The following is a 25,164-nucleotide window of genomic DNA, read 5'->3' as shown; positions in this document are numbered from 1 at the left end:
GAGCAGAGCTACATATCTTTCACTACAGGGGCTGCTGGCGCTGGTCTCATTGACTGACAAGCCATTCAGACGCGTGGAAGTGCTCCTGGCATGACGAGCAGCACTGGTCAATCACTGTCATTCCCGTCACGTCCTCAGCGCCTCACCACGGCCCGTCTGAATAACGCCACCGAGGGGTTTGTCATATGCAAAAGGTCATTTAGCCATTAAGGTGGGCGCGCATGCATGCACCAGTCACGCACGCGCGCAGTCATGTACTCGTACAGAGGCGCGCGCGACAATGAACATTTCCAAAAAAAAGAAAGAAAAAAAAAAGTGTGGTGATCCATTGCTGCGGTGCGGACACGCAGACACACGCGCGCGCTCACACGTAGCTGCACGTGCACGCACACGCGCACACACACGCCTAAGGTGATCCATTGCTGCGGTTCATATGGGAATGCTGTGAAATCGCGTTATATGGCTTTCTCTTTTTCGACACACTTCTGAAGGAATGCGCACACAGCGGCTCTGTCTGTGTCAAAGGCACATTTTAAAGACGATTCGCTGCGTGTTATGTGATAAAAAAAGAGAGAAAATGCAGACTTACCAGTTTGAAAACTCAACACCAAACTCAGGAGCAGCAGCCTCTGCATGGTTCAGCCGACCAATAAGTCCGTTATTGGCTCAAACCTCCGTGAGGACAGCATCAAAAAGCGGGAGTTTACTGACTTTAATAGTAATGAGACAAAGAAGAATAATCCTCCTGCGTCGTCCCTCCGCGTTTGTCCCCTGACTCGGGTCGGACTTGTTCAGCTTTTACAACATTTCACTCCTTTTTTTCACCTCTCTCCTCTTCTTTGCTCTCCAGCGACAGTCCGTTTTCTACTCTACACTGAGGCGGGAAGCTAGCAGCAGCCACACCGGAAACCTACGCTCACTCCCTTCAAAATAAAATACACACTGGCTCTAGTCCCGTGATACTATATGAACCGGGGGCAAAAACATCATAATAAAAATAAAATAATTCACACCGGGAATTGTTTTTTAACTTTTAGTATACATAAGGTGCCAGAGTGTTGAAACAGCATTAAAATAGAGCTTGTTTATCAAAAATGTGCCTGTGGAGGACCCCCACACCTCCCAACAGGGGTCCTACCAAAGCCCCCAATGTCCTAAAATCCTACAAACATCCTAAAATCCTAGACACGTCCTAAAATATTGGAAATGTCCTGAAATCTGCAATCTTAGAAATGTCCAAAATTCCTAAAAATGTTCTAAAATCCTATATACACCCTAAATTCCTTGAAATATCCTAAAATCCTAGAAATGTTCTTAAATCCGATACTCTTCCTGAAATCCAAGAAACGCCCCAAAATCCTAAGAATGTCCTAAATCCTAAACAGTACTAAAATCCCAAAATCATACAAACCACCTTAAGTCCAAGAAATGTCTTAAAATCCTATATATGTGGTGCCTGGTGGCTCAGTGGATAGAGCAGGCTCTGTCCTTGCCACAGCAGCCATGGGTTCAATTCCCGCCTTGGCCCTTTGCTACATGTCACCTCCTCTGCCTCCCCCTTTCACACTTAAACTGTCCTATCAATTAAAGGCAAAAACACCCCAAAAATGTCCTGAAATACTACAAACATGTATGCGGCTGCTGCGATTGGCCCCTGGCCTCTTGACATTTTGCAAATGCGGCCCTCAAGCAAAGCAAGTTGAGTATCCCTGAGCTAGGCTATTGAAATCAATAAATATGAATTGGCCAATATTGTCAATAAATGTAGTATTAATATTAACAGTATAATTTCTTCAAGGCCCAGATTACAGTGTGTTCAAGAAGTTTCATTTACTTCAATGTCCTCTGAAAACAGTGCTGGACCTAATCCATTTTGGGCCCTAAGTAAGCTTCCCCCAGCAACCCCTCACAGCCACCCCCAATGATAGAAATAAAAAAAATATTAAAGACTTGTAGAGAAATCAATGACATTAAAAATCTTGCAAATGTTGTTTGTTTGTTTTTTGTACGAATCCCAAATGGCTTTTGTTATTTTATTTTCTCTCACTTTAACACTCTCCAATTACACTCCGATCCTCCGTACCCTGTCACAAATCAGAGAACTCCCACAGGCAGAATCACAGGGCAGAGGCCAAAAACTAAAAACCCAAACACTCAGGCAGGGATACAGTGACATCAGGTGAGGTTTAAAACTGGTAAGAGGTCATAGGTCAAAATCCAAGATGCAATACATACCTATAGACGAGTTATGAAGCAGGCTGGAGAGCAAACTACCATGTGACTGATAACAAAGACAGACTGACTGGTTTAAGGCTAAATGAGCCAGCAAGTAACAGGTGTGGCAGGAGGAGCATGCCGGCAGCTGATTGGCTGACAGCCTGGCAGGTGCTGGCTCGAGAGTGATCAGGGAGGTGTGTGCAGGAGGAGCAGCAGGAGGCGGGCTTTGGGAGGAGAAGGAGGCCCCGACAGAGTCCATGATGTATCTGTAAATGTTCTAACATGTTCTGACAGTGATGATCGGTCACTGATGAGCATGATGGAGATGGCACTCGTGTGTACGATGACTGTAAGCATTAGATCTTTTTAGACTATCTCCTACAGGAAGATCCATCACAGTCTACATCCTTCCACAACTTGTGAGTGCCACTTTCTAAAAGAATTTACGTTTTCTTAATTCATATATATATATATTTCCTTTCAAATAAAAGCCTGTATGCTCTGCCCTGAAACCATCTACTTCAAATATTGATGACATGCCCCAGGCCTCTTTTACAAAAAAAAACCCTAAATATCCATAATATTTCTCAGTATAAATAATAAATGAATTGTCTGTTTTCAACCTTTCTACGTTTGCTGTCCTTTCTAATCTTTAGCAAGAGGGAAATCAAGTTGCAGCAGCCCCACATAGGTGAAAGCAGGGGCGTTTCTAAGGGTTAGGGATACTGGGGGCTTAGCCCCGACCTCGCTATTTGCAGAAAAATTATTAACAAGTGAAAAGGAAATGACATGGCATAATTAATTAGATATTATGCAAAAAAAGGGGTAAAAAGTCTTCAAAAATGACATTTATAATCATATCTATCTATCTATCTATCTATCTATCTATCTATCTATCTATATATAATATATATATAGGATTATAAATGTAGTGTAATGTGTATTATTATTATTATTATTATTATTATTATTATTATTATTATTATTATTATTATTATTATTGTTATTATTATTATTTATATATAAGCATTTTCTTATGGTCATTTTCTTGTTTTATTTGGGGGGGTTGTTTTTTTACTTTTTTAAAACTTTTTTTTGCTGTGTATGTATTTCTTTTAATATTGCTAATTTTCAGTCTATTTTCTTTTATGGCTAATTTCCCATGCTTTTGACAGAAATCAAGCCAATTTGCACAGATTTGTTTTGAGGTTCCTTTAAAAATATGATAAAAGTTAAAAGTTCCCCTAATGTGACCACACTCGACTTCCGGTGTTGTCCTCTTCGTAATTTCTCTGACTTGACGTCCTGTTCTCATTCACGGGGCATTCCTCTCTCTGTCTCTCTCTCTCTCTCACGTCAGCAGCACCTCAGCACTGCCCCCTTTTCTCTCTCTCCCTCTGGAGCTCTCAGGCCAACACCGGCAAAAATACATTATGAAATATAAAAAAATAAATAAATAAACCAGCTTAGAGGGGCATAATCATTCTGACACATTTGCCGTCGTCGGGCTGTTTGTTTTCTCTTGTTCACTGTGTGCCCTTAGATTTTTATTAATTTATTTATTTTATTTTACCTTAATATTGTCATTTTTTTAGATGATGTCACACTTGAAATATAAATATACTGTAATGATATTATAATAACTGATATTAATAACATAATATCAGAGCACTGTACAGTTAAAATATATCATAGGAGACATTGTTTTCTGTTAGTAGGGAGTTATTGGAAACAACATACTCACATTGTTACTTCTAAGAATAATACGGACTATTTGTCGTGATGAGGCAGTGATGTCACACATGATGACGTCACACGTGGTGAATAAGCAGAGCGTGTCGTCATGTCTGTCACATAATGCGGGCTACAGATTTTGGGGATGTTTCTTCATGATATTGTCTGTCACCTCTCAGCAGCTCTGCACGCGGAGCCGCTTTCTCCCGCCTCACACCTTTACACACTGATGCAGCAGCGCCCCCTGGTGGCCCCGACCCGGGACGACCCCCGTGCGCACGCACATTTAGCTGAAATCGTGGTGAGTGATGCAATGGATTCTAACCTGAAATGTTCACCTTTTTATAATATAAAAAAATATATATCTACCTTAACCGACTGAAAGAAATATATTAGAGGGGCTGTAAATACGTATATAAAAGTAATTACATTTAAAAAATCAGATTAAAAAAATAAATAATTTTTTTTAAAAAAAAGGATAGTCAAAATGCTCTATGATGTCTTTGTATGTGTGTGAGAGAGAGAGGTTATGTTGCAGTACCATTAACCCTTTAAATAAGTGACGAGAGAAGAAATTACAAAATATGGGGAAAAATGCAAGAAATTTGTAAATACATGAATAAATAAATAAATGTTTTTAAAGTACAAAAAATTACTTTTTTTTCAAATGATAAAACAGAATGACAAAAAAGAAATAAATAAACTAACAAGGCAAACAAGACTTGGGAAAAATGCTTAAAAATTATAATCTGTAAAGTGATTTTAAATATGTAATTATGATTAGAAATATAGTTTTCCCTTAGCTTTTTTTCTTTGTCCCAAGACATATTGCCTTTTTTTCTTTTTTCTATAGGCATTTTCCCTAAACATTTTTCTGTAGTTTGTTTTTTTTTTCTCTAACATTTTTTATCTAGTTTTTATTTTTATTTCTAGTTTTTAATTTTTTTACATTTACTAATTTCTGCAAAGTGTGGAACATTTCCTATTAAGTTGTTTATTGCCCTTTTCTTCTTATTTATGAAAGAAATTGCACCAATATGGGCTCAAAGGTTTAAATACTTGTGTGAGGCATTGTGTGAGCAGCACAAATTTTAAAGGGTTAATTGCCATTAGGCAAAAAATAATAATAATAATAAAAAACAAATTTAGCAGTGTTAAATTTCTTCAATCAAGAAAATAATTTAATTTATACAAAGGATTCATTTAAAAATGTACAAAATAATTACCTAGAAATTTGTTTCATAAAATGATTTTTTTTTTTAAAAAAAGAAAGACAAAAGAAGAAACAAGAAAAAGGCAAACAAGACTTGGGAAAAGTGCTTTAAATTATAATCTGTAAACACATTTAATATATAAGAATAATAAAAGAACAAATTGTCAAGAAACATAGAAACAGTGATATCAGTATAGAACAAGTACGCTCATATGAGTAAACCTAATTTAATATGGATTAAATCTATATTTGTTTTTTGTTTTTTTAACTATTAGATCAAATTTACTAGAGTACAGCACGTGATGCTCAGCATGGACAGCAGAGGAGTGATGGGACAGTGTTTCAGTGTTTCCACTGCAGCTCACAATCTGGCTCCCACAGTGAAGACCGACTGCTCCATCATAATAATCTGCGACCAAAACATCATTTTCAATCTGTGAAAAAATGACCACAGGTCTGCCATCACGGCATACAGAGTGACTCATCTCTGCCGGGACTCGAACCCGGAGCCTCTGGATTAGAAGTCCAGCGCGCTATTCCATTGCGCCACAGAGACTGCGCCAGGATATGTCGGGCCTGGCTCACTTTACATACATCTATCCTCTCATATCGGCTGCTCGCAGCATCCTCGCAGCATCAGGACCAGTCTGAGCCGACATGTTGGCGCTACCGGGGCCGGCCGCTAGAGGGTACTGTCGCTGCACGACGAGGAGGCGATGAGTCACGTTAGCGGGCGTGTAACAGGAAGTACAGAGGTGGAGTTGAAACAAATAAAAGAGTGAATCTTTTATTTTTTTGTACCACATTTAATCCGTGCGATTATTTTAGTCAAAGATAGCTACACAATTTGAAAAGAAATCAAAAATTAATTAATTAAATAAAAGTACATACAAAGGGGCATCATAAAAAAAGAACAATGCTACACAAATTCATGGCTTTACTATTTTTCAGTCCATGTAGTGATTAAATAATTTGTTTCTATTTTCAGTTCTAGTATGTGTATATTCACATTTGTGAATGTAAAATGTAGGTTGAGATTTAACTTTTTTTCAAATTAATATCATTATTATCAAAAGTCTTTTTTTTTTTTAAATAAATAATCAAACCAGTCACAGATTTACAGAATTACTCTCAATCTATCTAAAGTTATTTGAAACATAGGTATTCATGATATAAATTGCAAATAGTTTGAATTTTATAATTATAAAACATATACTTTTCACCAGTAACATATGTGAATACTGAGAGCACCTGGGTACCTGGGTCATAAATCAAATGTAGGCTATAATTTCAAATAAGATTTCTCATTTTGTTGATTTTAGCGTATTTGATTTAGATTTTTGTTTAATAATATATGTAGGCCTACATACTTAAATGTCTAAAAACGCCACTGGCAGGAGAAGTCCCCCAGCAAAGTCTCTATCGCTGCTTAGGTGAGCTACTTTTATTTTGATACTGCTCTCCCGGAAGTCTTGTTTCAATTGAAGTAACTTGACGCTCGACGCTAAAACAGCATCCACAGAGCCAAAATGGAGACTGTCAGAGCTTCGATTTCACATAAAAATATAATATTTATCACACTATGTGACGAATTTAGAAACAAAAACGAGATAGTCCGGGTAAGATAGCGCGCGCGTCAGCCATATTTAACGAATATACGTAGAAAAAGCACGTGTTTCTAATTTATAACAGCGGCTCGTGCTCTTTAAATAGCTGTGACATCATGTCAGATGTTTTATTTAATGAAAAATACAATTTAACGGTCATTTTTTATTTTTTCCTGCGTTGGACTCATAATGCTTCCCTCTCACATGTAACCAGTGAGAGTGCTTTATGCTAAATAGTGCAGACTTCTCGCTGTATGGAACAACAGTAGTGGGGTTACACCAGGATTGCATCAGATAACCAATTATGCAGCTCCCTCACACATGCCCTTCACCATAGTGTGACACCATAATTAATTTCATGTCTTCTCTGCCGACTTTGTACACTTCTCAAGGACACCTACATAGAAGCAGCTTGTCCCGGGCAGCAGGGATTGTGGAGATTTATGACACAGTAGTGCAATAGGTTCTTAAACTTTTCTTAGTTTTTCAACAGTAAAATTCATGATGCATAAAGCCGACAGAGCCTCCCCTCAATCTGCCAGTCCATTCATTCTGTAAATCACACAAAAAGAAATCCACTCTAAAATATACTGGACATTTTTATCCCAGTCATTTTGGATGCAAAGTCGGAGACAGGGGCCTCAATAACAGAGCTTTTGTGGATCCTTACAAAGTCTTAAAAGGCATTGAAGTCCAGTTTTGCTTGTCTTGTCTGTTTGGTCTTGTGCAGTCTGTGTTTTATACCTGGTCCTGTTTTGTCTTGTTTGCCTTGTATGTCAAATGCATTCAATTTTCATGTGAAAATAGGTATGTGTTGTGTATTCGCACTGTGTTAATCTGTAAAAAAAAAAAAAAACACAATTTTTTTTTTAAAAAGTTAAAAAAAACAGGCCGGATCTAATTTAAAAAATATAAATCTCAAAAATAAAAGGCCTTTATTGGCATTAAAATTACCTTCTGACCTTGCATTGAAAAAAAAAAAAAAAAAAAAAAAAAATCTTGGTCACATGATTTAATAAATTCCTGTTTCTAAATGTTGCCATGATGGGAATCCACACAGTGGAATCTCACATGTAGATTGAGAAACACAAGACTGCCCAGAGATACGTGATATCTTCTTCTTCTTCTTAACTGGACATTAAAAGCCATGTTTTATGTCAGAGAAAACATTTTGGAAACTTGTTCTTTATTTTTGGAAGTTTTTGAGCTGGTCGGAATTAATTTTGGGTGCCATTAAAAAAGTATTGAAAAATTCTTAAATCTACCTTACGCTGTATAATAAACCTGGAATCTGAGCAGTGAGACTTGAACCGATGCTGTGAATGTGATATTATTGTATATCAACGCAACAGAAACCAGCTCTGTAGCATCAGTCATTTTTCAGAAATGCAGTTCTTTGACTGTTCTTGAAAAAGCCACAAGATCTGCAAAAATTAAGCAATTTTAAATCATTTTCGAAACTTCCTCTTCCGGCTAGAATTACTTAAGAAATTGTCTGCTTGTTCTTCTTGTTTCATGTCAAACTAAGGAGAAGTGAGACTTAACTCTTAGAAATTTATCATCATCATTCTTAATTTTCTTTGAGCTTTTCCTTTCCATTCTGTTTGATCATCTTAAAGACCTGAACTGCCTTGAGCTGCTTTGATGAAGACTGGAGTTTTTGATGATATCACAATCATCAGGCCTGTGTGCCTAAATATTCTCAACTGGGTGACCTATGGGTCTGCAGTAGGACACTTTTTTATTCCAGTCATACCTTTAGGACACATAATATCCTGTTCCAGCCCTGACACAGATGACACACAGCTGCTCAAAGGAATGAGTCGACGCTGTCACGAACTACAAAAGTCGATATTGTGAAACCCCCTTCTAATAAATTCACGTCAATATTGGGAAATTCATAACAGAGTAGGCGGTGGTAATGTAAAACGCCTGTAAAGTCTTGTTCCACCCATATCACTCCCTTGATCAGGTTATAACAGAGCCACTTATGTTCTGAAAGGGGAGATTTTAGTAAACCTATTATATTATGGGAACAAGTTTTTATCTTGTGGGAACAATATAGTAACTTGTTCCCACATGATAACTTGTTTGCACCAGATTACTTGTTTCCACAACATAATAACTTGTTCACATAATAATAAATTGTTCCCAAGAGATAACTTGGTCACTTGTTTCCACAAAATAACTTGTGCGCACAAAAAATTACTTGTTCCCACAGGATAGTAACTTGTGCACATAATAACAAATGGTTCCCAAAAGAAAACAAGTGCACACAAAAATAACTCTTTCCCACAAGATAATTTGTGGGCGCAAATTTTCTGGCTCTATCAAGATGATAATGTGTGTGAAAAAGATAATTAACATGCTCCCACAAGATATAACTAGTAAAGTAAAATGTTAGACTGTACCTTTAAGTCAGCAACTTAATGCTCAACATCTGCGTATAAAAAAGAGATACATTTATGGAGTGTGTAAAAACTGAGACATGAATTTGTTTTTGTGTAGAAATAGCATATATTTATTGACAAACTATCAATATAGTATATATTCTACCCAGAATTTGCCAGTCTGGGCAGCTTGTTAAATCATTCAGTTGATTACTATCATAAACTGTACAGCATCAATATTCATACATTTATATTCTTGCAAAAGTTTATTTAGACCTTAACGGGAAAAAAGGAGGATGATTAAAGGCACAGTAAATGGGAGGTTCCGCCTACCGTTCTGATAAAATACGGAGGTTTCTCGAAGCCCAATCATCCCTCAACTTCCCGAAACATTCAATTTATTGTATTTGTGTATGCTCTCCAAATATTTCTTCATGAGATTTTCATGAAGGGTTAAATTTTCTCTAAATACATTGCAGAGCTATTCTGAAAGCAGAAATGAAAAAAGGAAATCACTGAGAAGTTAAAGCAAAGTTTTGTGGACCAGCTCAGATCCAACAGGAGCAGCAAGTTGAAGTATATCAGCAGGGTTCAGTGTCTAACTATTAGGCTCAGCATCAAACTACCTGTTCAGTGGTCTCACTCTGATGGTAACACACATCTTTTTTTTTTTTCTTTTTACTGAAGCACTAAGAAGAACATAAAAAGAAAGAAACAGGTCATAAAAAAGCTAAATTATTTGTCTTTGGCAGCACCCAGCACAGTCAAACTCAACCAGAGAGATCTAGAGGGGCCGCTCACTGTCCGTTATGATAACTAAAGCTTCAGTTATTGTGCAAGACAGCCAAGTGTTTCCTTGACCTTGGTCTGAGCAGAAGTCAAACAATCAAGGGACAATGCTGTGGTGAATTCAGTGTCGGCCGTGTAGTTTTTTTTTTTTTTAGAGGACGTGTAGGTTCAGCCTACAAGCTTTCAGTTCTCTCAAGGCCACACAAGCTGGTATTTAGCCATTTAATGCCTCGTAAGTGCTACAAATAATACATCATTTAGCAAAAACCTCTTTAAAAAATTCATAATAAAAAAAAAAATTAAAAAACAAAAAAAATCAACAGTGCAGTAGAAGGGTTAATATGTGCAACAAAGTACCCTATGCTTAGATAAAAATGTAAAGCTGAGGATCCTCAACATTAACTGTCAGAAAAGATGTCATTCTCTTACAGTGCACCTTACACATGAATAATCTGCAAAGGAACTGGACACCCTGCCACCATTACAGCTGTTCAAACGCCTTATTTCACATCTTGTTTTAATTGATTGCAAATGTTTTTTTAATTATTACTGTTATAATTATTGTTATTAATAACATCTTCCCTGCAACACACCTCTTATCCTGTATTTGTATTTTTATTTTTAGCTATTTACACTGTTGTTTTGTATGATTTTACTTGCATTTTTACTGTAATTTGTTTGCTTGTTGATTGTTTTTATTGTCTTTGTTCATGCTCGGCATCACTGAAAATGATGGTCTCCCTCAGTTGATTCCCGAGTCTTAAATAAAGCTTTGAATGAATAAGGGCCCCCTTTTCTATTATTGAGTAAACTTTTAGCCCCTGACTAAGTGGCATATTATATGACATGTATAACAATAAATGCACAAAAAATGATCAACTGTACAATGCAACAGTAAAATGCAAAACCTGCAGGAAGTTTGTGTAAAACCAGAAATTTAAATTAATTCTGAGCAAATTATTTCCTATGAATATTGCATTGCAGATACATTTTCCTGACATTTTTAGCAACTTTTTATACAATCCTGTGTGGTCTTTAGTGGTGGGACTCACCAGAGGCCTCACAATATTATTACGATACTTAAATAACAATACAACATTATTTTGATTTTAATATGTTGGGATTTATTGTGATTTATATTGTAATTTGCTAATATATCTAGTGGATTGAAACAGATACAAATTTTATTATTCTAGTTGAATTTGTATTTGTACTGTGCATTGATACAATATTGTCAAGCAAAAATACTGCAATATTAAATTCAGTGTTTTCTTCTACCTGACACTTGGCCATTGCGCTATTAGCTCATTGGTCGCTTTGTTAAGTTCATATTTTGAATCATAATTTTGACTTAAAAAAAAACTATTTCGGGGTTTCCAACACATTCATTTACTTGTGGTGGCCACAATTAATCCTTTCAAACCTGACACAACATCACTTTTCTTGTTCTGCATTCAGATGCCACTGACAAATATTTAAACCTTTGAAAATCGAGCAACTTTGTTCGATTTCTTCTTCGAAAACAGAGGAAAAATGAGCCACTTGGCAACAAATGTACAGCAAATGCAAGACTTAGAGGAAAAAAAAAAGTTTTATAATGATCATAATTTCATAATTTTAATTATCTTACAGAATCTTTATAATTTTTAAATAGTTTTTTCAGGTACTTTTGTTGTTTTTTTTTTTGTTGTTTTTTAAAAAACTTATTTTATGGTAACTTTTAGGTATATTTGTGTAACTTTTTACTGATATGCAATTTATGCTGACTGCAATTTTTTTTTGTAATTTCTTAAGTTGCCGATTGCATTCTGTTTTTTTAAGAAATCAAAGCAATTTTCTCTGGTTTCAAAGGGTTAAAACATCTACCGCAACAAACAGATACTACATATACATTTTTTTTACTTGAGCGTTCATTAGAAGCGCTACTGGAATATGCGTTGCACTCTGGGCACAGACAGAGCAGCAGAACGTCAGGCACATTGAAAGTTAAACTTAACCCTTCCTTCTGCCTTCACACTAACTCACAGCAGCTGCTCCTCATCCATCAACCTGATCTGATCACCTGATCACCCCTAAATGGAGTGACAGATCAATTATTCACCCTGCGTGTCACAAACTGCCACTGAACGCATGAAACTTTTAAATGTAGAGAGGGGACACAGAATCATACAAACACACATTCAAAAAGGAAAAAAATAAATAAATAAATAATAAAAGTTTGCTGAAACCCCCACCACCACCACCACCACCACCACCCACACACATTTTTCTAAGTTTTCAACACCCTCATGAAGCTTTGGCGTCCCTTAGTGGAGGTCAGGACCCCCCATGTTGGGAACAAGATATAGACCATTCGATGTGCTTGTTTTGTAAAAGGAGTTATAGCAGAATTGTTGTGCAAATCTAAACAAGGGCAAATATTTTGTACTAACTGAATGCATTTCCAAACAAGGAGCTGCTGGTGTGGTGATAAGGATTTCTAGATATGGATGTAAATTTGGCGTAATGCAGTGGCATATTTGGGCTGATAAGAGAAGTTCCTTCAGCTCCATGCCGTTCAGTGTAAGTCACTTTGTTTGACTAAATAACAGCAAAAAGCCTTGTGAAGTCGGATTTCAGCTGCATCACTTTGGGAACAACAATGCACCAGAATGGAGTAGCTGCCACTTTTCTGTTTTTTGGTAAAATGGAAGACTGAGTTGATATCTGCCTTAATACATTCAGAAAATGAATCTCCCAAATTCAGTTGGAGACAGGAAAGCCTCCCAACTTTTTGTTGAGCCAGTACAACAAGAGTTTGGGAGACTTCCATTTGCAACAGATTCAAGTTTTTACCGCTGCAGAGGTATGTCAGATGTCCAGTTTGCTGATTTGGGGATCTACCACCAGGGTGATTTTACAGTTCTCTTCTTCAGCTTCTGGGATGTACAGGTTGCGAACAGTGCACTGGAAAAATAGGAAGACAGGTTTGAGAATTTGGATAGCATTCATTAACAAGGTTACTTTGTCCAGCTCATTGTTCCCTCTCACTGCTTTTATTGTTCAAGAAACAGACATTTTGGCCTAACTCGCATTTTTCACTGAGAGTTAAATGAGAAAAAAAAAATTGTCGTCACGGTGAGGTTGCCAGGCAACAAGACTATAGCGGGTCACTGTGCCCACAAAAACTTTAATGTGTCATTTTTACACTTAAAGGGTAACTGATATTTTTCAACCTGGACCCTATTTTTGACATATTTTGTGTCTCTAAGTGATTGATGGAATTCACAATTTTTGAAACTGGTCTAGAAACGAGCAAGAGCGCTTCAGACAACGGCATAAACTGTAATGTAACTAATAGGGGCAATTGAGCACTGTCGCTGAAAGTGCTTGTTTTTGCCACTGACAGGATCAGTTTGTTATTCTGTGTCTGACAGAATTATGGAAATGAGTGAAATCATTTTTTTATTAACCAGAAACAGCCACTAAATTGGTATTGTCTAACCCACCAGATACCATTTAAATTAACAGTAATTTTATCATCAGAAAAAAAACAATTGATCCAAAGTCAGCACAAGCAAAATAAAACTAAAAAATGCTGTCGCAGTTTGTCTTTCCACTGTTCCAACAATAACCAACTCTAGTTTTGTTGATATAAACGCTTTAATCAACAAGTTTTATGTGAAACTGTGCTGGCTCTATCATCGCTAAAACTATTTAAATTAAGTTTTGTGGGTTTGGCGATGGTTAAACAAAAAGGATCTTTCTATTTTACCAAAAGGTCTATCTCTGTAGGGATCCTTTTGATAATGTTGTCAGACACTTATAACAATCTGAGCCTGTCAGTGGCAAGAACAAGCACTTTTAGTGGACATAAATTGACGGTGCAAAATTGCCCACTGACAACACATTGCAGCCTGTTTTGCTGCTGCCGCATGCAGGACTCTTGCTCAGTACTGAAGTTTCGAAAATGTTATCTTTATCTGTTACTTAGTCACAAAAACACTTGAAAATAGGGACCAACCCAAAAAATATTGAAATTACCCTTTAAGATTTTACACAATTAACTTGTGGTCTGTAAAATGAACTTAACACCTGCTAGTGGTAGTTTCACTCTAGGCAAAACAGCAAATAAGCATACTTGCAAAATTGTTTTGCAAAGTACTACTCATTCAATAACTGAGGGAGACAGGACAATAAGTGAGTAACCCCAGACAAAAAAAAAACAGTCACCTTATTGTTGTTGTCAAAAATATCGCTGAGGAGGTCCCGAGGTACTGGTACTTTGGGGAAAATCTTTTCCTTATGACTAAACAGAAAGAGTTAAATATCAGTAGCAAGGAAATAACAGAATTTGATAGGAGCCAAATAAAAAGATAAAGACTTTACGTACTTCTTGCAACACATGAAAACCAGGACTGCCAGGCCACCAAATATCAGAGGGATGATAAAGGTTGCATACACCAACTTATTACCTTGACCTTGTTCCGCTTCTGCAAAACATGAACATTATGAGAGTGTCAGAGTGACTTAGTCAGCTACAGTGTGTACCAGTGATATTTTCAATTAGTGGAAGAAGTATTCTGATCCTTTACTCAAGTAAAAATACATACAGTGCATAAAGCTAAATATTTGACCAATTGTTTTACCCTTTGAAACCTGTGCAAACTGGCCTGAAAAGTAGTAACCCAAAAAACAGCAAGAAATTAGCAAAAAGCTTTTTTTAAAAAAAAAAAAAGTTAAAAAAAAAAACAAAACACAACAGAACAAAAAAAACATTTTAAAAAAGTGAAAAACAAACAACAGGACTTGTAAAAAGTGGTAAAAAATTGTAATAATTCTGTAACATAATTTTAAATATTTAATTATGATGATTACAATATAGTTTTTCTCTCTAGAAAAATGACAAAAGCTATTTTCCCCTGTGTGTGTGTGTGTGTGTGTGTGTGTGTGTGAGCATAGGTTGAAATCACTGTAAAAAGAAAAAAAAAACTGCTGCAACTCTTTTCTTTCAGCTCTTTTTTTTAAGTCTATGATTAGAACGCACAAACAAACAAATGAGGCAAGAGAAGGGAGGGGTGGTTCATAAAGTCCCCTGTTTAAACCAAAAATGGATGATTTTGATCAAAGATCACACCAGTTTTCTCAGGGTTCAGAGTAGGGCTGGGCAATATTAAGATATTACATCGTATATATAGTCTACATATTTTCTGAGATATTGGATATTGTTATATCATGATATGAAATAAATAGTGTTTTTTTTCTCCCTGATTTTAAAGGTTGCATGACGTAAAGTGATGCACTCTTCTCAACTTATCAGAGAGTGCTACTTGTTTTAATAGTTGCCTTTACCCACTTAGTCATTATATCTACATTACTTATTGATCAAAAACAGAACTGTGTTAATACTTTTTCAAAGCACCAATGGCCTTTAAATATATCGTCACATCAAAGAGGGAATTTTGAAAAAAATTTATGCTTGAATCTGTCTCCCATTTCTATTTTTAAAAAAGTGCTCTTGAGGAGATTTAAAAATACCAAGATATATATATATATATCGTGTATCGAGATATAGCCTAAAAATACCACAATATAGGTTTTTAGCCCATATCGCCCAGCCTTAGTTCAAAGGTTAAAACACTTTTGAAAGGCTTCTGAAAGCAGCACAAGAAAAGTGACGTCGCTCCAGGTTTCAAAGGGTTAAGCTCAAACTATATATACTGTAATGTAGTTTCTTTTACTATGAATCATATTTTCAAAGTCCTTTATATGTTGGTGAGTAAAATCTTTAAACTATATTTCCCTCTGAGACATAATGGAGTAGAATCATTAAATGTCATACATTTTAAATAAGTACCACTACCTAAAATTTCACTCATGTATAGTCTTTGAGTAAATGTATGTAATTGCACTCAGTTAAATCTCACCAATCTCAAATTTAGTGGGACAGAATGCATCTCTGTCTGCCGCTGTCCTTCTTTAAACAACCACTAGAAGGCAGCAAAATGAGTCATATTCAAACTCTGCACACAGTGGCTTAAAAACTGCCAGGCAGTTCATTTTGCAAGATAAGAGACAATGACCTTACCAAAATACTTCTCTTCACTCCATGGTGTCCCTCCTCTTGGATTCCCGTCTTTCTCAAACGCACTCTCTGCTTTAACAGCCATACGGTACGGACAGTGAGGGACCACCCCGTCCAACTCATATGATGTTTCGCCATTTCTGAAATCTTTAATCTGTAAAAACAAATGAAGGCACAATTGTAAGAGTGACTCATCAGATAGTTGACTTATTGTTGAAGCACAATAATGAATCTGACAATATGAATGAATTCTGTGTATTTTTTATGTAAACCATGGCCATAACCATATGAATCTTAGAAGTATTTATATACCTTGTATGCAGTTACTTCTAAGATTGTGAACTTAAGAAGCAATCCAACAATTGGATTTAAAGCTAAGAGATATATTACTTTGAAAACTGTCTATATGAATGTATGTGTTTTGAATTTTCCAGGTCATTTCAAGCCAAAACCTGATTTAGGGTTTTCTTTGGGGCACAGATAAGGATAAATAACTACAGCTGATTCTGATAAGGTCTTTAGTTTTGCAGATATTCGGTATGAAAAAATCTGGAAAATGTAAATTTCTACCTGATTGTGTGCTAGAAAAAAAAAAGTCAGGGTATACACAAATGTATTACAATGGATTCATCCTCAGGGGATAATGAATGTCTGGACCTAATTTCATTGTACTTAAACCAACCTGTAGCAATCTTCAAGGCAATTCACTAAAAACCACAAATGTCAATCTCATGGTGGGGCTGGATGAAAAGTTTGGGGCTCGTTTAAGTTGGTAGGATTTATCCTATCGGGACCAAAGTGATGGACGGATCAACCGACACTGCCATCGCTAAAGCCACGCTGCCAGCATGATTAACATTTAAGTTGCTTAAATGGCTTGGTAGCCCAAATATTACAGTACAATATGATTTTTTCATCTTTTCCATCAGATTTTTTTTCTGAGTACTGGATGCATTTTTTTTGTTTCAGGATTCACTAATTCAGAAAAACAAAAGACTTAAAAAGTCCCTCTTTTGTTTTTACTGTGCAAAAGATGATCTTTCCTCTTTGATAAAGCTTACAGTTAGGGCTGGCTCAGGCTTGCCTTGAACTAGCCCCTTGTGGCCAGGGGTACCTGCCTTTCTATGGTACTCTGAGCTCCTCTCTCCTTTTCTCTCTATTAATTTGCACACATTATTTAACTGCATATGCCTAACTCAGCTTCTTCTCTGTAGCCTTTGAGCGCTCCCCTTTTTAAAAAAAATAATTATTGTAGTTTTTGTGCATCTCTCTATGTATCATTTTGTCATACAGATTGTTGTAATTTTACTATATTGATCTGTTCTGTATGAATGGTATCATTTGCATATGTCCGGACTGGAAGAGGGATCCCTCCTCAGTTGCTCTTCCTGAGGTTTCTACCATATGTTTTACCCATTAAAGGGTTTTTTAGGGGAGTTTTTTTCCCCCTTCTCCACGTTGAAGGTCCAATTGAATTGCATTGGATTACCATGCAAACAATGCAATTTACGATCTTGCCTGATAACAATACCCACAACAAAGGCAAAGAAGGAATTTAAACAATGTAGATACCACATTTGTTTGACCTGAGGGATACACACAATGGATTTGGGCAGGAAACATTGTAAACATAACATTTACTTAACACAAGGTACTTTTAAGAGACATTTTCAAAAAGGGGAAAACAAACCATGATCAATTAAAAAAAAAAAAAAAGATGGTTTAGTTGGAAATACAGAAGTAAAACATTACCTTTGTTTCATTACACTCTGTGTAATTGAGTATATACTTCCATTTAAATGGGACTTCTGGAAGAGACCATCTTATATGGAATTTATCCCCAGTTTTTGTGACTGTCCAGTTAAGGGCTGGAGGTCTTACTGCATGAAGACAGACATGACAGAGATATAGCTACTACAATGCAACATATACTGTCAAAAAATACTGAACAGCAACTGAAGACTCTTGGAAAGTCCCCCCGTCACGCTAATATTGCTCTCCTAAACAGCTGCATCGTGTTTTGTCCAAAGTTGTGTTTGGATTCATTACACAATGGCTGTATACACACGCGCACATGCACATGCTTGCGCACACACACACACACAATCTCCTCACCATGATAAAACATTTCCAAGAAAGAACAGAGAGCAACTTCTCCTATAGCTCTGAGTCTGAATGCGGAAGTGCGATGTATTTCATCAGAATGTTTCCTCCATGGGACTCTTGCTACTAAATTAGAATGGGTTAGTCCACATACCATTATACAGAAGATCTATTTTGAAGGTGTTCCTGGAGTCGTTCGGCTCTCCCCTAAACAAGATTTCAATGTTGTTGTTGAAGTCTGCTTTCAGATCACAACCAGTCCTGACACCTGCAGCATTTTTCCGGTACTGTGGGCACTCTTGGATAGAGGACTTTCTCTGATCAGATTCTGTGGGAGTCTTTAACCTTGGAAAGATAGAGAAAAAAGTCATGTACTTTCATGCTGCACACTATTCCTAAATGAATGAATCCATTTAAAAAAAATACAAACACTTAAATATGCAGAAATGTTCCCAAAAAATGCTAATTAGACCTGGACGGTATCAAAGGACAACAGAACGTGGGAGGATCGAAACTTGAGGACCCTTTGGGCTTCGCCCCCTGTAGGGGGTTCTGGGGGGAGGTAGCCCCCCCGAAAAATTTTTTGATGAACAAGCTGTTTTGATTATGATTTTTACCTTCTTAACAATCAAAGCACACAACTTTATGTGAAAATTTTTGATATGTAAATCTCAAAAGTGTCTTACTGCACAATTTATGAATTGTGATTCATAATATTAGTAAATATTAGTAATTTGTAGCAATTAGTATCTGTTTCTGAGTAGAAACAGAATACCTCACAACTGGCTATTCACTAGAGCTGAGCAAAAATATTGAATTTATTTATGTTAGCAGTGGTCGAATGTAACTAAGTACATTTACTCAAGTACTGTGCTTAAGTATAATTTTGAGGTACTTCAGTATCTCCATTTTATGCTGCTTTACAGTTCTACTCAATGACACCGCAGATGAAAATATTGTTCTTGTACTCAACTTCATATATCCTACAGTTTTAATTACTCTGAAGATCCAGATCATTAATTCTAAATAAAAAATCTACTTATAAATTATGACACATATTAGGCATGTGGATTTATTGTTTTAGTTTGTTTTAGACGTTATGCATCGTGACAGAGATCGTTGGGTCAAATCGGTGTTCAAAGGTGGGACTCAAGTAAGTCTCAAGTCTTTGCACTCAAGTCCCAAGTCCCAAACTTTGAGTCTCGAATCCTGAACAAGTCATAATATTGTCCTCATCAAATGTAGAGTCATTTATGAATGCTTAAAAAAATGTTTTTGTTTATTAAAAATGTGTTAAAACTTAAAACAAATGGGACTGAAATGTATTAATTTAAAAAAAAAATGAAACTAACATTTCTGTGTGTGTTTCTGTCCTGTCTTGTAAACTCATCTAACCGGGAAATGTTGTTGTGACTTTTTTTGACCCTAAGGGCCACCATATACCCTTGTCATTTGACTTTACATTCCTAAGCATGGCTTGGGCTTAAAAGAATTATTGTCATTTATCTCTCCCCAAATAAAGGCAACATTCAAACTGACCCTCCCTGAGGCCTGGACTGATAAAAAACTGAGCTACTGAACACGAGGAATTTAGCCTCAGTTGAACTCTAGCTCATTACTTCCACTTGGGTCAGTCAGATTCTTACTTTATGTGATGAAACCAAGGTTAACCACTTTTTGTCAGGAAATATTGCAATACCGCTTGCTACAGTATGTGTAATGAAGAGTTTCAGCTTTTTAATTACTTTGGAGCTACTGAACTGCTCCCCATTGCCTATTTATTGTGTATGTTCAATGTAAAAACCCACTTACCGAAAGAAAAACCTGAGCTCCGAATCAGGACTGGCTGGGTCCCAGGTGCAGCGAGTTTTATTTACAGCATGGACGGAGCAAATCAAATTGCTCACAAGGTCTGGGTGGACATGAGATACATAAACACATCTTAATGAACAGATACAAACGTATTAATGCGCTACATATATGGTTGAAAAACTTAGTCTGCATAAAAGCATGCAACGTTTGAGAACAAAATCAGGTGTTATTAAGGCTCACGGAGAGAAAAGTGAGCTACCTGGGTAAGTCTTGTTGATGACAGCCTGGTATCTACGCGAGTCACTACACTGAGCATCAACAGTCAGTTTAAGAAATCCTCCTTGCATCACAATTTCCGTCAACCAGGGATTGGGGGGCTGCTAGATACACCGGGAACAGAGAAAGAGAGGAGGTTAAAATTGTATAAAAATAAGGTGGACTCGGGCACATTGTCATTAGTCACACAGGCAATGCAAGAATCGAGAGAAAAGCAATTTATGCAGGTGGTTTATGATGAAAGCTTCACATTAAAGCTCCTATGTTAAGATTGTAGTCGAAGGTGGAAGTTGAAGATTCTCAGTCATCCAGGTAATTCTAAGTACTATGTCAATCGAGCAATATCGAAAAGGAAGACACGTTATTAACAGAACTGGTTTAGCTTTTATTGCTGAACATATGACTGTTTCTTTTATATCGCTGGGAAAACAAATGTTTCGCCCATGTTTTTTTTAACCCAAAGACAGTCAAAGGTTCTGCATTTAGCTTAAATTTGATGCACAATCAATGTATGTAGACCAGTGAGTGGATTTAAATGATGCGACTCGACTCCAGATGTAATGTTACATAAAAGGACCCACGGGACTCGACAGCAGTCACACACTTGCTTGAGTTTTTTTAATATGTTTCAGCTTTCATCCAAGAGGCTTCTTCATTTCTAACCAGACTCGTCAGGAGTTGCAGGCATTAAACCCAGTATGGGTGTGGAACCTTGAGCCTTATCCCCAGTGTGCAAAAAAACACTATCATAGAAATCAGTCCGTTTTCTGGGAATAATACCTCATAGTGTATCAAATCCTTGTCAACTGCAGTTTGTTGCGCTTACTGAAATGTTTTGAGATTATTTGTTTTTCCAGGAAATACTTTAATGCAAGTGCTACAGAGATCCTCAAAATTCCTTAAAAACAGCGGTTTCCAGCTGGTCCAGTCACAGGGCACAGATTTCCCATCAGTCATTAGATCAAGGTCCAGACATTAGATAAATAACCACATATTCAATTTAATTTCACAAAATGTAAACAAAAGTTTGGCTTAGAACACAAAGAAATACAACAAGAGTAAACATAAATAGCACTTCAAAGTAAAAGCTTTGTGCTGGAAATTCCCTGTACTTCAAAATGTCTGTTTTGTTTTTTTTAAAACTTTTAAAAAACTTGAAACACATTCATGAGCCATAAATATATATATATATAAAATATAATAAAATAAAATGTGTGTGTGTATATTTATAACACCAAATCACAAAGGAAGTCATGTAAGGTCACTTTTCATATAGAATAGGTCCAGACTGTTTTTTTAAATAAACAAAACTAAATATGGTTATGTTATTTATCTAATTTATGTTTCAGTCTTTACTGCGTCGCTGTCAATTCTCCTCCGCTCACACACACACGTGCACACACACACCCACATTCAGACAGAGAGTAGAGTGGAGCACAGGAGAGATTTTACACGTTATGTGAAATATATTGCAAAGCACTGCTGCTTTTGTGGTCACCTGACAGAGACTGATAGTCTAAAGGCCAGCGAGTAAATCATTAATGATGAAACGCTGACTCCAAGCGTCTGAAAAACATGCGAAAATATCCACATTTTTTAGACGCACATAATATGAAACTAGCATCAGTGGCGAGGATGCAAATATTAGCCTGTCGCTAGTCAAAGTCCCAAAGAGAATGCTACCAGCTCTCCTGCTGAAACTGCATCCCTGACAAGCAGCACAGGACTCACCACAGGACGACAGGCTTTAATCCAACTTAGAAATGCTCCTCTCGGCTCTACAATACCGAACTCAGTAAATAACATTTTTAATTTAATCAACTAATAACTAATTAATCCCCACCCTCTAAAAAAAAACAACAAAAAAACAAACATTGGTCCTATGGGAAACACTGAGTCCCTTCAGAATGGACCCACGACCCACTTTTGGACTGTTGCTCATCAGTTGGGAACCACTCATTTAAAGGGTATTTTTAACAAAAAGCCTGCATAGTTATTAAACAGAATCACATTTTACTCAACAGAGAAACATACTCACAGGCACCTGCTGCTTGTCCTTTGGCAATTTGGTCTCTATGCTCCCGTTATATGTGCAGTTCGCCATTGGTGCCCAGGACAACTGTGTTTGAAAGCCATTGATCCATACTAGGGAGACATCTTGCAGTGGTAAGATTTGGCCTTAGAGGGAGAAAGCAAAGACAGAAGTCCAATTCTATGACTTCAGTGTGACTTTAATTCCCTTCTTGATGTGACCTATTAATTCCTTTCATTCAGTGTGCCTATGCAAAGCCACTTCCCTTTGACTCTGTTTACAGCAGTGCAGTGGGGATGTTATCCAAAGGGACATCTCTAAATAAGGAGATTTGATGCCGAAGATCACTTTCCATGCTGCTCCAGAAAATATATTTTAAGTCATATTTATGTTGTGCTATTTTCTTGATTTTCGACCTCAGACACCTCAGTGGAGTTTTAAGTTGAATATTCGATATTCATTCCAAAACCAGCAACATCTTCTTACTCTGTTAGCAGGAGGGGTGGGGGTGGGGGGTTGGGGTATCAATGAATACATTTTTTTTCCAATGGATTCATGATGACTCGGCCATATCCGTACTAAAAATAGTAATAAATTGGTCTCAAGGAAAAAACTTAGAAGTTACTACTTTGCAATTATTTTATGTAAATCACTTTGATACTGGCCGTTTTTACAATGTTTTCTGTGGGATGTGACCTAGTGAATCATTGCTGACTATAAATGATTCATTTCCACAAATTGTTGAACTGTTGTTTAACCGCACCTTAAGTTCCTTAATGGGAAAATGTTAGTATTACACAGTTCTGCAAACCACACATATGTCACATTTGTATGTTTCATAGTATAAAAGCTTACTCTATCATCAGGGGGTGGAAGGGATCATGGATGGTGTGTCACCTAGGAGACGCCTGACGAGCTACAGACCAAATGGTTGTAGCCCAAAAAGCGGTCTAGACCAGTGAGTCATTACTGTTTTTTTAAGTGGCTTTTTCAGCGCAGAGTGTGGGTGTTTTGACCCCTTGCTGTTTTTCCAGTGCGGATAGTGTCATGAAAAGTTGGTTTTTGCATTGCATTTACAGCCACAATTATGCCCCCAAAGCCAGGGTATTTTCAGCCAAATCATGAACTTTTTTTATACTTACAACCAAGCGGTTTTTGAGTCTAAACCTAACCACACTTGAAAAGCAGCCTTGTAGAAACTTCATCTCATATCAGTTTTATAATATTCTGTATACTAATATGTAAATGTAACATGGTTAGCAGCAGAGGATTTCCAAGGGTTTAGCCCAAATGTTTTGCACACAGCCTCGGATCTAAACATATAGACATATATATATATATACATATATATATATAATTTTTTTGATTTGGCTGAGGGGCAGGACATTCAACTTTCAATGGTTGTATTTTGTATTTATTTTAAATACTCTCAGAGCCCCTAAACCCACAAGCTGGTTTGCGGGGCATGTTCTCTTCTCCAAAATCTCCAAAATCATCGTCATCGAAAGAAACTTTAAAAGGGTGGGGGTGTTACGTCATAAAAATAATTTAAAAAAAAAATTCACACACGATCCAATGCGATGAATAAAGTACAGTCCCTTACATTAGACCTCAACATGCATGCATTTACCTATTTTTCATATTGTAATGATAGCATTTGTAAAGTGTACTGCACTTTTATAATTTTAATCACCAAAAACCGCTACTGTTTTTCTCATCACATTTCAGAATTAATCTGGAAAGTTAAGAAAAAGAAAAAAAGAAAAAAAAAACATTTTAAGGTTAAATAAGGCGCCAGGTTGCATTAAAAAAAAGTATAACAATTGAGTTTTTTCATCAAAACAAATAGTTATTTCTTGTTTTACAAAGTTTGTGAATCTACTTAGTAGATAAGAGACTTTTTAAAAAACATAAATAATTAATTTAATATCATAACTGTCTGACTAACTGACTTTACCTAACATGATGTCCCATTTGAAGGTGGACAGTTTCTATTTATATGACGTATGTAGCTGTCAAAGACGTCTCTGGTTTGTACCAAAAAAAAAAAACCCTAAAAGAAACAGTGTAGCCAAGCTATGTGTTAATAATGTGTGTAATTCGTAGTTTTTTTGTATCCTGAGTTGACATGTTTTAAATGTCCTGCTCAATTAGCAGATGTGACGTCAATACTGGGAAACACACTCATCGCCTGTTTTTTTTTTTTTTTTTTTTTAAATCTTCATGGAAGCAGAAAATAAAAGCAGGACACGAGAAATGTCGACTAACACAGAAAGTTATAAACTGTTAAAACTTTTTTTCTCACCTTGTTGGGATTCGACCGTTTGAAAGAAGCAGCTTAAAACGAACGAACAACACCAACACTTGAAACTTCCTAGTCATCCTTTTTGGTTTTTACTTCAGTTTACTTTTCCACAACCGTCCGCGCGAGGATAAAACGTTTTCCTTTGATCCTCAGCGCTACCAAAAAACGACGCGTCTCGCGCACAGCTTGCCTGTCACAGTTTGAGAAAAGCAAGACGTGTCCGTGTCTTCTCTTTGCTTTCGTTTCTGACCTCTTCTTGGGAAGACATGAAAAGTGCTGGAGGTTGGAGTTGGGCGGAGTGAGAGCTTCCCTTTTTTTTCCGGCTCGGGAAACACACGCCAGCGCTCGCACGCGCTCACATACGCCCGTGCTCGATTGCAACATGTTCTGCGAGATAAATGTTGATGTTACAGATAAAGTTTTGTTTCTTCTTTTTACTATTAACATTAGTGCTTCATGATAAAAAAAAGTACGTACAAATACTCTGCAGCTCCCTTCCACATGGGGAGGTCAAACATGAAAGGAAAGTTGAATAGAGCTTTAAAAGTCACATAAAGCAGAGGTGTAGATTCTTGGGGGGGCAGAGGGGACACGCCCCCACAATATTTATAACGTGCGTTTG

At 36.7% G+C, this 25,164-nt stretch overlaps 2 protein-coding genes and 1 non-coding gene across 3 annotated transcripts in view; all 3 read right to left on the bottom strand.

The window, feature by feature from the left end:
* The window catches only part of kirrel1a (kirre like nephrin family adhesion molecule 1a), a 49,107-nt gene extending 48,251 nt beyond the window's left edge, over positions 1 to 856 (bottom strand). Inside the window, 1 exon segment of the mRNA XM_042512235.1 lies at positions 590 to 856. Within this exon segment, the coding sequence (XP_042368169.1) occupies positions 590 to 635 (46 nt within the window). The 5' untranslated portion in view covers positions 636 to 856.
* Positions 857 to 5,646: 4,790 nt separating this feature from the next.
* trnar-ucu lies at positions 5,647 to 5,720 on the bottom strand. Its single transcript has one exon. It is a non-coding gene; the product is annotated as a tRNA-Arg (tRNA).
* Positions 5,721 to 11,596: 5,876 nt separating this feature from the next.
* Positions 11,597 to 24,926, bottom strand: LOC121962394. The gene is made up of 11 exons (XM_042512653.1): positions 24,793 to 24,926; positions 24,543 to 24,574; positions 22,244 to 22,383; positions 20,189 to 20,309; positions 19,930 to 20,029; positions 18,272 to 18,462; positions 17,767 to 17,894; positions 16,018 to 16,168; positions 14,323 to 14,422; positions 14,163 to 14,238; positions 11,597 to 12,896 (listed from the first exon to the last, which is right to left on the bottom strand). Exons 1-11 carry the CDS (start codon positions 24,924 to 24,926, stop codon positions 12,801 to 12,803), a joined length of 1,269 nt encoding a protein of 422 aa, XP_042368587.1. The 3' UTR covers positions 11,597 to 12,800.
* Positions 24,927 to 25,164: the final 238 nt, after the last annotated feature.

The sequence above is a fragment of the Plectropomus leopardus genome, chromosome 23, assembly GCF_008729295.1.
Source record: "Plectropomus leopardus isolate mb chromosome 23, YSFRI_Pleo_2.0, whole genome shotgun sequence".
NCBI classification, from domain to species: Eukaryota; Metazoa; Chordata; class Actinopteri; order Perciformes; family Serranidae; genus Plectropomus; species Plectropomus leopardus.
Note: the sequence above shows the minus strand (reverse complement) of the source record. Positions and strands in the feature narration are given on the sequence as shown.